At 45.2% G+C, this 13,897-nt stretch overlaps 2 protein-coding genes across 8 annotated transcripts in view; one reads left to right on the top strand and one right to left on the bottom strand.

Annotated features, from left to right (window-relative positions):
* Myh11 (myosin heavy chain 11) overlaps nucleotides 1-3,586 on the top strand; it is a 98,758-nt gene extending 95,172 nt beyond the window's left edge. For all 4 annotated transcript variants that reach the window (XM_021185416.3, XM_029470543.2, XM_029470541.2 and 1 more), the window contains one exon: nucleotides 2,937-3,586. In XM_021185416.3, coding sequence (XP_021041075.1) covers nucleotides 2,937-3,069 — 133 coding nt within the window. In that variant the 3' untranslated portion in view covers nucleotides 3,070-3,586. The remainder of the gene's footprint in view (nucleotides 1-2,936) is intronic.
* A 1,247-nt stretch (nucleotides 3,587-4,833) lies between these two features.
* Nde1 (nudE neurodevelopment protein 1) overlaps nucleotides 4,834-13,897 on the bottom strand; it is a 30,855-nt gene continuing 21,791 nt past the window's right edge. Inside the window, exons 6-9 of one of the 4 annotated variants that reach the window (XM_085832291.1) lie at nucleotides 12,153-12,332; nucleotides 9,632-9,723; nucleotides 7,708-7,853; nucleotides 4,834-5,501 (exon numbers count right to left, since the gene is read on the bottom strand). In XM_085832291.1, the coding sequence (XP_085688417.1) occupies nucleotides 5,264-5,501; nucleotides 7,708-7,853; nucleotides 9,632-9,723; nucleotides 12,153-12,332 (656 nt within the window). In that variant the 3' untranslated portion in view covers nucleotides 4,834-5,263. Of the gene's footprint in view, nucleotides 5,506-5,677; nucleotides 6,356-7,707; nucleotides 7,854-9,631; nucleotides 9,724-12,152; nucleotides 12,333-13,897 lie in introns of those variants that run through there. The other 3 variants (XM_021184687.3, XM_021184688.3, XM_021184686.2) reach the window with 3 other exon arrangements.

Raw genomic sequence — 13,897 nt, 5'->3', positions numbered from 1 at the left:
CCCTTCCTTTGTGTCCCCATCCCTCTATGCCCTTCACCCATTCCTTGCCTCCATTCCTGTGCCCACCACCCCTTCCTTGTCCCCATCCCTCTGTGCCCTGCACCCCTTTCCTGTGTCTTCCCCTTTCCAAGTCCTTACAAATTTCTGTGAGACACTCCCCCACCCCCCAACTCTAAAGGCTTGGCTTAGTTCAGAGCTGGGAATGTAAGCAGACCTCATCCCTTAGTCATTGTCCTTCCCTCTGGCATTCTGTCCAACATGGCTTCTAGCAAAACACTCTGATCACATCTCCATGAGATTTAAAAATACTGCATGTTGGAGTTTTTGTTGTTAATTTGGTTTGGTTTGTTGTTTTGAGACAGCGTCTGATGTAGCTCAGTTTGGCCTTGAGCTACAAATCTTCCTGCTTCTGCCTCCCAAGTGTTACAATTACAGGTGTGTACTGCTATACTCTTTTAAGTGATGCTAAGGACGGAACCCAGGGCTTCGTGCATGGTAAACTCGCACTTTACCAACTGTGCTTTTGCTGGGATTATTCTTACCTGCATGCAGAGCCACTGTTACACTGTCAAGACTCTCATCGTGTTGTAAGGTTGACACCTCTTGGAGTACATATGGCATCTTACTCTTTGCACACACCCCTAAAGAATGAACGTGGTTTCTAACTGACTGGGTCATGATTCCAGAATAAAATAAGCCCAGGACCACAGTGACCACAGCCCAGAAACTCATCTACTCATGGTTAAGCATGTCCTGTCAAAGGACATGAGCACTCCCTGCCCCAACACAGATGCCAGGGCTTCACAGGGCTTGAACTGGGGCTCACAGCTTACTGTATTTTCAGTGCATGAGGGTGGGAATTGGACACCAACTGTAGGAACTTTTTCTGGAGAGCTCATGGGCATGTACATGTCCAAAGATAAGAGAATAAACTCAAAGCACATGGAGCCTTTGTCAAAAGGAGGCATCTGCTTCCCTAGGATTTTAAGCACCTTTTTCCTCCATAGTGTATCCAGGCAACAATGGCTTAATGGAGTCCCCAGCATCTCTTGCTGAGCTCAAGGACATCCTTGCTTAGAGCCACCTGTTCTTTGTAGAATTTCAACTTTGCTCTTGCTGTCAAATACTTTAAACTAATGGAGGTCTTGCAGAGAGCATCCCCAAGGATACAATGGGGATCAGAGGAGCCCCCAGTCAGCAGGAAACAAAGTCTGATTTCCTGTGGAGACTTCTCACAGCACCTAGAATAAACTAGGTTATTAGTGTTTGGAAAGATCCACAGTTCTCCAGAATGAGACCCTGGAGGTTTTAAAACAAACCTTTGTTAGGAGCCCTATAACTGAGAGTTGGTAGTAACCTTTTGTCTTGGATTTAGAACTGCTTCCTCCAATAGTGATCCCTGAGCTGGAACAATGCCCCTGTGGTCTCTTGATGAGAGGGTATGACTTGTTTCTGAAATGTAAGGATAAACCCTTTGAGTCAACAAATATAAACTGTTCCAAAAGGCAAAAAGTGTCCAGAGCCTTGATATAGACTTAGACACTCTTTCTAGCCCCAGGACACCACCCGTTGGGTTCAGAAGCCAAAGTGTAGCCATGAGGAGAGGGGCACTGACTGTCATCCCTCTATACCACAGTCCAGGCCCTTCACCCTTTCAAGAGAAGAAGCCCTTCTGAAATGGCCCTCTGAAGCTGGCCCCAGTGTCTTATTCTGGGAGTGGCTACAACTTTAAGTATTCTTGATTGCTACATCTTGAGAAAACCCCAAAATGTTTACACAGGGAGATGCCCCACCTGCTGTGCATTACCTGTCTAATGTGTTCCTTTGGGAAAAAGAATGGGTCAGTGGGTGGGCTTCTCCCTCCAGCCTCCGTATGGCCAGCAAGTTGCTTTTGTTACCCAATGTTGGTTTTCTTTTTTAAAGATTTATTTATTTATTATATGTAAGTACACTGTAGCTGTCTTCAGACACTCCAGAAGAGGGCGCCAGATCTTGTTACGGATGGTTGTGAGTCACCATGTGGTTGCTGGGATTTGAACTCTGGACCTTCGGAAGAACAGTCGGGTGCTCTTATCCACTGAGCCATCTCACCAGCCCCGATGTTGGTTTTCTTAACTGTACTAAAATGTGTTAGCACCTGTATTCACATTCAGGTCAAACAGGGCTGTGCTGACCCAACAAGATCATGTGTTAGGTCACTGAAAATCCACATAACCTTTTGTGATAGCAAAAGCTGGCTTCAAGTAAACTAACCTGTCCCCGTTTCTGCCCACTTTCCTCTCTTGCCCAAGGCTGCATGCTATATACGTAGCCTTTCCAGGAAAATCAGCCACTTGGAGAGCCAGGATGGGTGGGGCATGCAGAGGCTGAAGTTGGAGTAGTGAAGATTCAGGGCTGTCCTGCCCACGAGAACAAGAATGTATCTCAGATTAACAATTTTTCAACTATTCATTTGAGCATCTACTTTGTGTTCTGCATCATGTGACCATGATGAGGAAAATACACTCAAGTTAGACACCATCTCTCTACCATGGGGGAATCTCGGAGCAGGAAGCTACACACCAGCAGACGGCACTGTGTCACCCTTCAATTAAAGCTTGTACACTATGCCTGCTGTTTTATCTATAATTTTACAACCTTCTACCTGATGACACCAGGCCTGTGCGCTACCCTGCACCTGTATTGGCCTTTTTTCTCTTCCCAACCCAACCCAAGGCAGACCAGAATCCTATTTTAATATTTTGAAACCAATAATCCCATTCCAAATGAATAAATAGAACCACCCAGACTTTTAAGACTGGCCGGGACTCACCCTGAATTTGTTTGTGACTCATTCATGTTGAGTGTGTGTTTGATCTCATCTTGATCTTGCCTCTTCCAATCACTGGGAGATTTTCTTACTAAAGACAAGTGTATTTTCTGTTTCAAACCCATAGGAGAGGAAACGAGGCTTCATTTGTTCCTTCCAGAAGGGCTGGGGGCCGTAGAGTTATTGAAAACACAGATGGTTCTGAAGAAGAAATGGACGCTCGGGACTCAGACTTCAATGGAACCAAAGCCAGTGAATAAATTCAGGATTGGACACCATGTCAGGGAAAACAGAACACTAAACGACAGCAGAGCCCAGCAGACTGCTTAGCACTTGTCTCCATTCGTTCTCAAGTCACAGACATCACTCCACCCCTCACCAGGAGTCAACCACAGCCCTGCACAAAGGGTGTGAATTCAAGTTCTTAGATGGGCTATCAGAGAAAAATCCAAATAAGACGTACAGGTCCTGAGCCACAGTCACCAGCAACTTTGTTTACATGAAATGAGGAAGTTACATGAATGGGTGCCACAGCCCCCAACCCTCTCCCAACCTTTCCCTGACCTGCCTGACCTTCCAGTTTGGGAGGAAAGCCCATTTGAAAATTCCCTTCCCTTTCCTGCCTGCCACACCTCAGACACACAGTTCACTTCGCCCAAGTGACTTTTTTAGTCGTCTGAATTAAAAAAGAAACACTGCTCCCAGCGCAGAGCAGAGCGATCACACTCTTATTTGCACCCACGGTCACTTTCACTAATAAAAGGTTGTAAGTCACGAGAAAGGAGTTGGCTCTTCTGTCCAGCTGTTGTCTTGGCAACTCGTTTAATCCTCTCAGTGATCCCACTACAAGTAAGTGTACACGAAGCCCAAATGAATTCTGTATTTAGAACTGGGCCCTGTTTCCAAGCTGCACAAAGATCACAGCATCCCCCAAACACAAAGCCCATGGTACTTCTGGACCCAAGCCTTTTGAGGGCAGCTCAGTCAACCAATATTTAAGTACGAAGTTCCTTTCATCTGTTTAAATTGCAATACAGTATTTTAGCCTACCGGAGGGGGTCAGCAGAACACCTCTAGTAAGGCCAGACATGCAGTATTTAGGACTGCTGCTCACTCCCCACAGTGCAGGCCTGATGACCTGAGTTTGATCCTTGGAACTCACATAAAGTTAGTTGTACTCTGACCACTACATGAGTGTTGGGGCATATACTGTCTCACACGCAAATAATGGACTTAAATACTTCAGATTTGTAGACCACATCTGCCTCTATAACACATTCATCTTCAAACAAAATGTGCAAAACCGTTAAAAACAAAACAACAAAAAGCAAAAACCACTTAGGGCATGGTAGCCCATGTCTATAATCCTTGGGCTTGGAAGGCTGAGGCAGAGCTGACCATAACTCCAAGGCTATCTCAGCCTACCCCCAACAACCATTTAAGAAAGTGTTCTTAGTATGAAGACTCTACAGAAGCAGACCAGGGTCTTTAATTCTCCAACTACAGCGCTTAAAGGAGACAAGGAGACATGCTTGGCAAAAGTTCTAGCCGTGCAAACTTTCCTAAAGCCCAACTCACCAGATTTAAGAAAAAAAAAAAGATAGGAAATACTGAAGAGCTGAAAAGCCAATCAATCCCCTGCCGAACGCTGCTATAGCTGGAATGACTGACAAACATTTCCCTGACATCACTGCTGAAAAGCTGACTTCAATAGATTTTTACCAATTCAGTGTGCAAGGTGCTTGCTTTGCAAGTATGAGGCTCTGAGTTCAGAGTCACAAAACCCAAATAAAAGCTGGGCATGGCGGCACACTTCTGTAACCCCACCCTGGAGGACAGCCTAACCTAACAGGTGGATACAGGCTGAAAACTAAGGTGGAAAGAAGGAAGACAGATAGCATCCTCATAAAGGCAGAGGGGAGGGAGGAGATGGAGGCTGTGAGATAGGGGGCTTGTGGAAGGGTAACTGGGAAGTGGGATATCATGAGATATAAACGAATGGAATAAAAAAAGGGGGAGGAGACACTAAACATCAATTTCTGTGCATACGTGTGCAAACTTGTTTACTTACATACACCACACATACAATTGTTTACTTACATACACCACACATACAATTGAGGGAGACACCAGATGTTGGCCTGATTCCCATACATGTGTACATATTTCTCTAAATCCACACAAACAACTACATATACAATGCACAAAACCCTTTTTTGTTCTATTATTTTATTACTTGGTTAAAAACAAACTTCATGGCCCTGTGCACAGACATGGAAGGACACACATCTATTGAGCAGGGATTTCTTTTGGTTTTATTTTATTTCTTATAAAAAATAAAGTCCATCTTTCCCCAGGTTATTATGTCTAAGGAGAACAAATAGCCAGCAGCTTAAAACCGCCTTGTAATGTCAGGAGCACACGGAAAGTTCTAGGTCCAACTCTAGGCCAGTTTTACCCATCAACTAGAAAATAAGTTAGTAGCCGGTGAAGGGTGCCAAGCTCTGGTATTAGTGTGCTTTTCTCATTGTGGATTGAAGTGTGGGGCAGCGCTACACCCCAGAGATGAGAGACGAGCTGGCATTTGCAGAGCCTGTGCTGGTCTTTCCACATCCCGAGGGCGCATCTGGCGGCGAGCTCCATCTCCTGCTTTATCACCCTGGTTGCTCTATGGTGTCTGGATGAAGCCCACCTGGCTGGATGAAGTTCTGTTCTTAGGGCTGGTGTAACAAAGGCCAGTGCAACACAAGTTGTCCAGTGTCTTGATGCACATGCCACCCCAACATCAGGGAAGGGGACTCAAGAAAGACAGGAGTCAGGGTTTATCGATAGAGGATAGTCTCCCAGTGACTTAAGAGGCAGACAGCGTTGAAGTGTCAAAGGTACATGACCATAGTTTAATAAAGCCTTTTTTTGCCTTTGTAATCTCCCAGTTCTAGATATAATTTAATCATGCTGTAAAAGCACCAGGAGAATGTTCCAGAAGATAGCTTCAGCTGGAAGCAGGCTGCAGAGACCTCCTGAGCAAAACACCTCTGGAGGCCATTAAAACTCTAGGAAGCCAGTGGCATCATACGTTAGAGCTGCCTTGTGCGGGGTGTCTGTGTGTGTGTGAGTTCATTTCCATGACACACACAGGGACTGAGCCACATCACAGGGATGATGCCAAGCCCACCACCACCAGCCGTAGTCAGCTTAGGCTGCATGGCACAAAGTGAACGCTGGTGATGCTGGCTCTTATTTCTCAAACTACCTTGAAAATAAAGCGACTAAAAGCCGACTATAAAGTAGGGGAGACAGGGGAGGGCACAGTTCTCATTGGTCCTAAAGCAAAAGCTTGACCACACCCTGGGCGGATGGTAGCGCTGGTGATGCTGGCTCTGAGGCTGGCTTCCCAAACTCCAAGCGTTTTCCTGACCTTCAGACAGAGCAAACCATATTTAATGGATGAGACAGCAGTATCCCAGTGGCTAGCACAGGGCCCCCAAGGTCCTAAGAGTGAAAGTCAAGAGCGGAACAAGTCTCACAGGGTCTCAATTTTCTCTCCTGTGAAATGAAGAAAACAACACTGGCCATCTGGTTTCCTGATTCCCAAGGCTACCAAAAGAGTTCCCAGTCTCAGAAGACCCTACAAAAGCATCCACTTCCTGGGTTGTGGAGCACTGAGCGTTGAATGCAGGGACTTGCTACTAGGCAACATTCCCAGCTCCTTGAATTTAAAAAAATAAAAAAAGAAATAAAAAAATCTTTTTTTTTTTAGGCTGAAGAGATGGCTCAACAGGTAAAGATGCTTGTTGCTTAGCCTAACAATCCCAGAATCCACACAGTAGAAGGAAAGAACTGACTTTTGCAAGTTGTCCTCTGACCTTCACATGTACACAATGGGAAACACACTTGTGCACGTGTGCACATATACCCAATAAATATAATTGAAAAAAAATGTTATTTTAAATAGAAAATTTGACTGGGCCTGGTGGTATGCATGCCTTTAATCCCAGCATACAGGGGCAAAGACAGGCAGCAAACCCCAGGTTCTTCAGTCCCCCATCTGCCAGGGCTACACAGTGAGGCCTGCTCTCAAAAATAGATACATCTAAAGATGTGTGTTTAAAGGTCCAGAGCTAAGTGTACCATGGATCAATCCATTTCCCTCCTGTGTTTGCCTCACAGTTATCACACTGACATGGCCTGGGGCTCAGGGCAATGCAGACTCCTTTCAGTGAACTCCTAGATCCAGAGACAGCTGCAAGCCTCTGTTTTTGAGAATCTGGTCTGGCAGGACTGATTCTTGAAGGGTGCACAGATTTAAAACTAAGGGCTTGGAGATAGCTCAGTTGGCAAAAGTACTTGCCTCACAGCATTAGGACCTGAGTTTGATCCCCAATACCCATGTAAAAAGCCAACATGATGGCTCATGCTTTTGATCTCAGCACTGAAGGGAGGCAGAGGCAAGTGGGTCCCTGGGGCTTAGTAGCATACTTGGTGAGTTCCATGCCATCGAGACTGTTGACACTTGGGGAGCATTACTTAAAGCTGACCTTGGGACTCCACATATACAAGTACCTAGTATATCCCAATTCACAAAATGTCCTTGGTTAAGTGCAACTCCCAAACAAGGGATTTGAACAGGGCCTCCTCACAGCACAAATACCATTACATATACAACTCTCTACTTGTCTTCCAGCCCAAATTCAGATATCATCGTATTTGCCCTCAGGTGAGAGGCTTATTCAAGGCTAGCCTGGGCTACAGAGGGAGTCTCTGTCTCATGAAAAGGAAGGCTAAGATTTGCTGAAATAATCCTACAGCCTTAAAATGAGAGACTAGGTCAGGTTGGGGCTACTGTCTGATCTAGAGCAGCCTGGTATGTCCTGACAGAGAGTATCAAAGGTACTGACCCTTTATCGCCCACACTGGTGCTGCCTGGCCTTCTGTCAACACCATCTCTGTTTTTGGTTCCTCGCCCTGAGGCTGGCCCACTTGTCCGGCTTGGGGACTGATCATACATGAAGTTCCTGCATGATGCTAGTTTGGACTCCAGGGCCTGAAAAGAAATTGACTTACATCAGTCAAGTTATAGACAAACAGCTGGAGAAGTAGTCAGGTTGGAAGGTTTGCCAGCTGTGCATGAAGTCCAGGGTCTGATCCCCAGTGGCACACAAACTAGTTACACCAAGCATACCTGCAACCTCAATGCTTGGGAGGTAGAGAAGGAGGGTCAGAAGTTACAAGTTATCTTCAGCTACATAGCAAATTTGAGACCAGCCTGGGCTATGTGACCCTGTTCCTATCATACCTTTCACCACCCCTCAAAGAGGAGAAAAAATCCAGGAACACAAAAGTATGAGAGCCACTGCGTATGGTGGCATACACCTTTGATCTCAGCATTCAGGAGGACAAGAAGAGCTTTGAGAGTCCAAGGCCAGCCTGGACAACATAGTGAGCTCTGTGAGCTCCAGGAAAGCCAGGGTTACACAAAGAGAAACCATCTTAAAAAACAAAAACAAAACAACAACAACAAACAAGAAAAAAGCACCACCACCACCATCACCAAACAACAAAATAAACAACAAACCCAAATAGAGCATGGGGACCACAACAGAGAAAATAATCTAAACTGTGGTTCCAAAAATTCTAAGAGGGCCCCAGTGGAACCCCAGTGGAACAAGTACTGAAAGCTACCCATCTAAAATATCCAGAAGAGTCCCAGAAAATTAACGCTACCTACTGAAATATGAGATAGGCATGGTGGTACAAACCTATAATCCCAGCACTCAAAGGACCGAGGAAGGAGAATTACTATACATTCCAGACCAGCCTAGGCTACATAGCAAGACCCTGTATCAAACAAACAACAACAAAAACACAGCGAGAACTTCCCTCAGCAAACACTAACGATAATAATAACTTTTGGAATTGTTCCCTTTGTTTACCTCATTAGACGGTAAGAGAGGTTCAAATGAGGCCTTGAACTTGGAGTAAATAAACCTAAATGTCCACAGACCTACAGACCTGTGCATGCAAGCCAAGCCTAGTGTGTGTGCGTGTGCGTGTGTGTGTGTGTGAGTGTGTGTGTGTGTGCGTGTGTGTGTGTGCGTGTGAGTGTGTGTGTGTGCGTGTGTGTGTGTGTGTGTTCTCTTTCTGTCTCCGGACAGGCTGGGCTGAAGGTAAATGGCCTTTTATTTCTAAAAATGAAAGTGCAAATACAAAGAATTCTGTTGCTTCATTGAATCCTGTGGACCCATCTAGTAATTAACATAAAGCAGAAACGCCAAGGCCTTTTGCTCTCCATTCTTAAGATGTTCTACGAGAGAGAGAGAGAGAGAGAGAGAGAGAGAGAGAGAGAGAGAGAGAGAGAGAGAGAGAGAGAGAAAGAGAGAGAGAGAAGAGGACTAACTCATTTTTAAATGGCCCTGGGATTTTTTTCAAATAAGAAGTAACAGCTAGGGCGTGGTAGTCGATAACTATCATCTCAGAATTTGAGAGACTGTGAGGCAGGAGGCTGATGCCTGAGTAAGGAAGGCCTGGGCTACATGACGAGGCCCAATCCTGAAAGAAAGACAAGAGATACAGAGACACCACCCTATTATCCAAAATTACTTGGAGGAAAAATGAAAGATGCCTGAAAAGAAGAAGGGGACCTGGATTCTGGACACATGGCTCTCTACAATGAAACTCCTATCAAATGAGCTGAAGATGCTCAGAGGCATAGATGAACTAGCCACATTTAACATTTAGGAGGTCTGTCTCTGTGAAAGTGAAGAGCGGGCCCATGTCTACCCAAACCTTCAGACAAAAACCTCTACAAAGGCCCAGACTTACCCCAACTTTCCGAAGCAGGTCCCCAACGATGTTTAGGGCTGATATCCGGGCTGCAGGTGTGAGTGGCGTCCCACTAGTGGAGCTATCCAGACCTGAATGTGCAAGAAGCAGGATGGGTCACAGGATCCTCAGGTCTGTGTTCTAATGTCACCACACTCAAACTGTGGGTGTGGGGATGACACCTTCCCTCTGATTCTGATCACCATCTTATTTCAGTAAGGAATTAATTGGACAACACACCAAGAAACTACCAGTTTATTTTTTGAATCCTTGGTAAGATTATCTTAAACATCTAATTTTTTAAAAACAGGTTAATCTTTTTAAACCAAGCCTAGGTATATCTCAGAATTCCACATACCTTGTTAACATAAACAGTGATCAGGATAAATATATACATAGTGAAAAAAAAAAGCCACATTTTGGGGAGGGAGAGCCAGGGTCTCTCTATGTCTGCTGGGCTTACTTACACTGGCCGTCTTTTTGCTGGGTATTAGGATTATAGTCTGGCGTCACCACAGCCAGCTAAGCAATCCACATGAAAAGCAGCCTTTCTCACAGCCAGTGATGACTCAGTGGGTAAAAGGTACTCACTGCCAAACCTAACTTGCACACATAAACCACGACAACCACCCCCACAACTCAGCTGGTACAACTGTAGGCCTCGCTAAGATGAGCTGAGCCTGAGCGACAAACTCACTCATCTAAGCCTAAGATGTGGTGGTGTGAATACGAATGGCCCCAGTAGGCTCATGTATTTGAATGTTTGCCACCAAAGAGTGAACCGTCTGAAAGGATTATAAGGGTTAGGAGGTGTGGGTTTATTGGAGTAAGGGTAGCCTTGATGGAGGAGGTGTGTCACTGGGGGTTGGCTTTGAGGTTTCAAAAGCCCATGCTGGCTAGGCCCAGTATCTGTGGATCAGGATGTAGCTCTCAGCTACTTCGTGAGCACCATGCTGGCCATTGCCAGGTTCTTTGTCATTCATGATGATAATGGACTAAAGCTCTACTCTAAGCAAGTCTCCAGTCAAGTGCTTCCGTTTCTAAGAGTTGCTTGGTCACAGTATCTTTTTACAGCAATCGTAAACTAAGTAACTAATAGTAAACAATAACAGACACCAGGTGAGTCCTGTGAACCCCCACACAGGAACTGCTCTGGACTGGAACCAGAAGTCACAACAGTCTTAATCACCGAGGTTCAGTGTGAGCTGAGGCTTATGCCCTGGAACCAGCCTGGCTGGCTGGCTGAGAACCTCAACTCTGCCACTCTCTGCTAGGTGACTTCAGGGACATTGGTGAACACACCTGAAAAATGGGACTACCACCTATAGGATAAGCTTGTGAAGATAGCTCTGTGAGGTCCTAATATGACGTGTTGCAAAGACTGTCTAGCATACAATGAGCATTCAATAATTGTCTATTTGCCTTTGGTGGCCTGACTAAATCAATCAAGAGGCTGGGGGCATTACTCAAATATCTTAGTTTTAACTATAACAAGTATACTGGGCACATTTCCAGATAGACCTATTATTGGACAGCCCTTCCCCCTCATAAATATTTACTGATTTCTGAGACAGGCTCTCTCTAAGTAGACCAGTTTGTAATGGTTTTATATGCTTGGCCCAGGGAGTGGCACTATTAGAAGGTGTGACCTTGTTGGAGGAAGTGTGTCACTGTGGGTGTGGGCTTTAAGACCCTCATCCTAGCTGCCTAGAAGCCAGTATTCTGCTAGCAGCCTCTAGATGAAAATGTAGAACTCCTCCTGCACCATGCCTGCCTGGATGCTGCCATGCTCACACCTTGATGATAATGGACTGAACCTCTGAACCTGTAAGCCAGCCCCAATTAAATGCTGTCCTTTATAAGACTTGCCTTGGTCATGGTATCTGTTCACAGCAGTAAAATCCTAACTAACACAGTTCAAGAGACTAGCCTTGAATTTATAATTACAACCCCAGCCTCCAGAACACTGGAATTACAGATATGCACTACCATGCTCAATCCATGATGGTTTTGACTTTTGCGTGTAACATTTAGACCTTCAGATTTCTGGCCTCTATGGGTACCTGGAATGTTAGAATGGACCCATGTTCTCTGTGGCAGAGATTGCTGCCCTTCTAGACAGTTTCTGTTCTTTATCACAGGATCTCAACAGCCTGCCCTACTGAGCGTTCCCACACTACTTCCTAACTGAGCCAGACCCAAGCCACCTCCCTGAGGACCCACACCAGGTTCTTACCAGGGCAAACTATTTGTTTATTTCTCTTTTTAACTTCCTTCCTTCCTTCCTTCTTTCTTTCCTTCTCTCCCTCCCTCCCTCTCTACCTCCCTCCCTTCTGAGGCATGGTCTTCCTACATAGCCCTGGAAGTCCTGGAACTCACTATGTAGACCAGGCTGGCCTTGAATTCACAGGGCTCTACCTGCTTCTGCCTCTTGAGTGCTAGGGTTGATTGTACCACCACACTGGCATAAGGGCAAACTCTTTAAATCAAAGAAAAACTTCCCTCTGCCCCACCTCCTTACCACGTCTGAACATTCCTGGTGTGTTCAAACCAGAGCTAGGTCCTCGGTGAGCTACTGGAGTAGACGGTACAGAGCCTGTGGCCTGCACAGCCATGTCTGTCCTCTTGGCTTGCCCTGAGCCTGGCATGGGTGTCCGGGGCTTGTCTTGCTTCTGTTGCACAGCCAATTCCTGACGCAGATCTGCACAGGGAAAGGGTCCAGAATGTGAGTCCTCGATTTTGGGTGAGGATGCAGCCAAAATAGGAGTGTACAACCTAGAAATCTATCTGGAAGCCTCAATGGAGGGACACCATGTTCTCTCCTTAATAGTTATGCAAACAGCACACCCTTCTTCTGCATAAAATACAAAAAAACCCTAAAACCTATAGCTTTAACATATTTCATAATTGTTAAAAAAGATTGCAACACTGTGGTATGGACAGAGCCTAAGTGAAAACTTGCTTCCTCCCAAGTCTCTTCTGTCTGGAACACATAACCAAGTTTTGTGTTTTGATTTTTGTGTTTTCTTCCGTGTTTGTTGTTTTGTGAAGCTCGAGAACAATTTTATTAAAGTTTAAAGGATACACTCCAAGCAGGCAGGCTTGAAATCTCAGCAGCTACCAGACAGAGTTAAAAGGAAAGGAAGAGAGAAAGCCACAGCTTTTGAGTTAGGGCAGTGCAAGGGAATGTGGAGAGCTTCAGAGAAAGAGTAAGGAGCCCAGCATGCCCGGGCTTTGGCCAGTATGAAAAGAGATGGAAGGGACAAGGATGAGCAAGTCAGAAAAGATGGCAGACCTCTGCAGAGCTGCAAGCTTGGCTCAGCAACTGACTGCCTTTTTGCTGTGTATCCAGAATGAAGTCAAACACTAGCTCATCTCAGAGCCTCCTGAGTGCTGGGATCCCAAGTGTATACAGTCACCTAATCTTCCAGATCTCCTCCTCCCAGTTCACATCTGTTGGAAACTCCTGAGTATTGTACAAATGATTTTAGGAATCGTTAGCAGGTGGACATGCCTGTCTGTAACTAATCCTCTCCCCTTCCATGATGGTCTGCCATCTTTCCCAAGACAACATATCTACCATGCCCACTCATTTTAATAATTGTCTAACACCCCATAAAATAAATTCCTGTGGTTTGCTGGTATCTTCATTACTAATGGTGTAGGTTGAACATTTCTTATCGGAAATGTTCTGGACCATATGTGCCGAGTTCTTTAAGCTTTGTAACACTTGCATAGACTTTATCAATCATTTAAGAATTTCTTCTAACCAAGGTTTTGTTGTTTGTTTGTTTGTTTGTTTTAAGATGTGGTCTTTGTAGTCCAGCTGACCTTGAACTTGCTATGAGGCCAAGGATGACCTTGAACTGATCCTCCTTCAAAATGCAGGGCTTACAGGTGTGTACCCCATGCCCTGACCCCCATGCTTACAGGTGTGTACCCCCATGCTCAGGCCCACTGAGCACTTCTAACGGAATTCAACATGCTCTGAAATCTAAAACTATTTAAACTTGACCGTTGCTTTTTAAATCCTATCTACTGACTACACCATTTGATATCAAATTTAAATTCTTATTTAAAAAGAATTAAGGACCAGGCATAGTAGCCTACACCTTTAATCCCAGCACTCAGGAGATAGAGGCAGGTAGACCTCTGTAAATTCAAGGTCAGTCTAATCTACAAAGCAAGTTCCAGGACAGCCAGCACAGTTATACAAAGAAACCCTGTCTTGAAGAAAGAAACAAACAAGAAACTAGGACTTGGAAT

Source organism: Mus caroli, unplaced genomic scaffold, assembly GCF_978045245.1.
Source record: "Mus caroli unplaced genomic scaffold, Mus_caroli_1 scaffold_17, whole genome shotgun sequence".
NCBI classification, from domain to species: domain Eukaryota; kingdom Metazoa; phylum Chordata; class Mammalia; order Rodentia; family Muridae; genus Mus; species Mus caroli.
The sequence above is the reverse complement of the archived record's forward strand: the minus strand, read 5'-3'. Positions and strand labels throughout refer to the sequence as shown.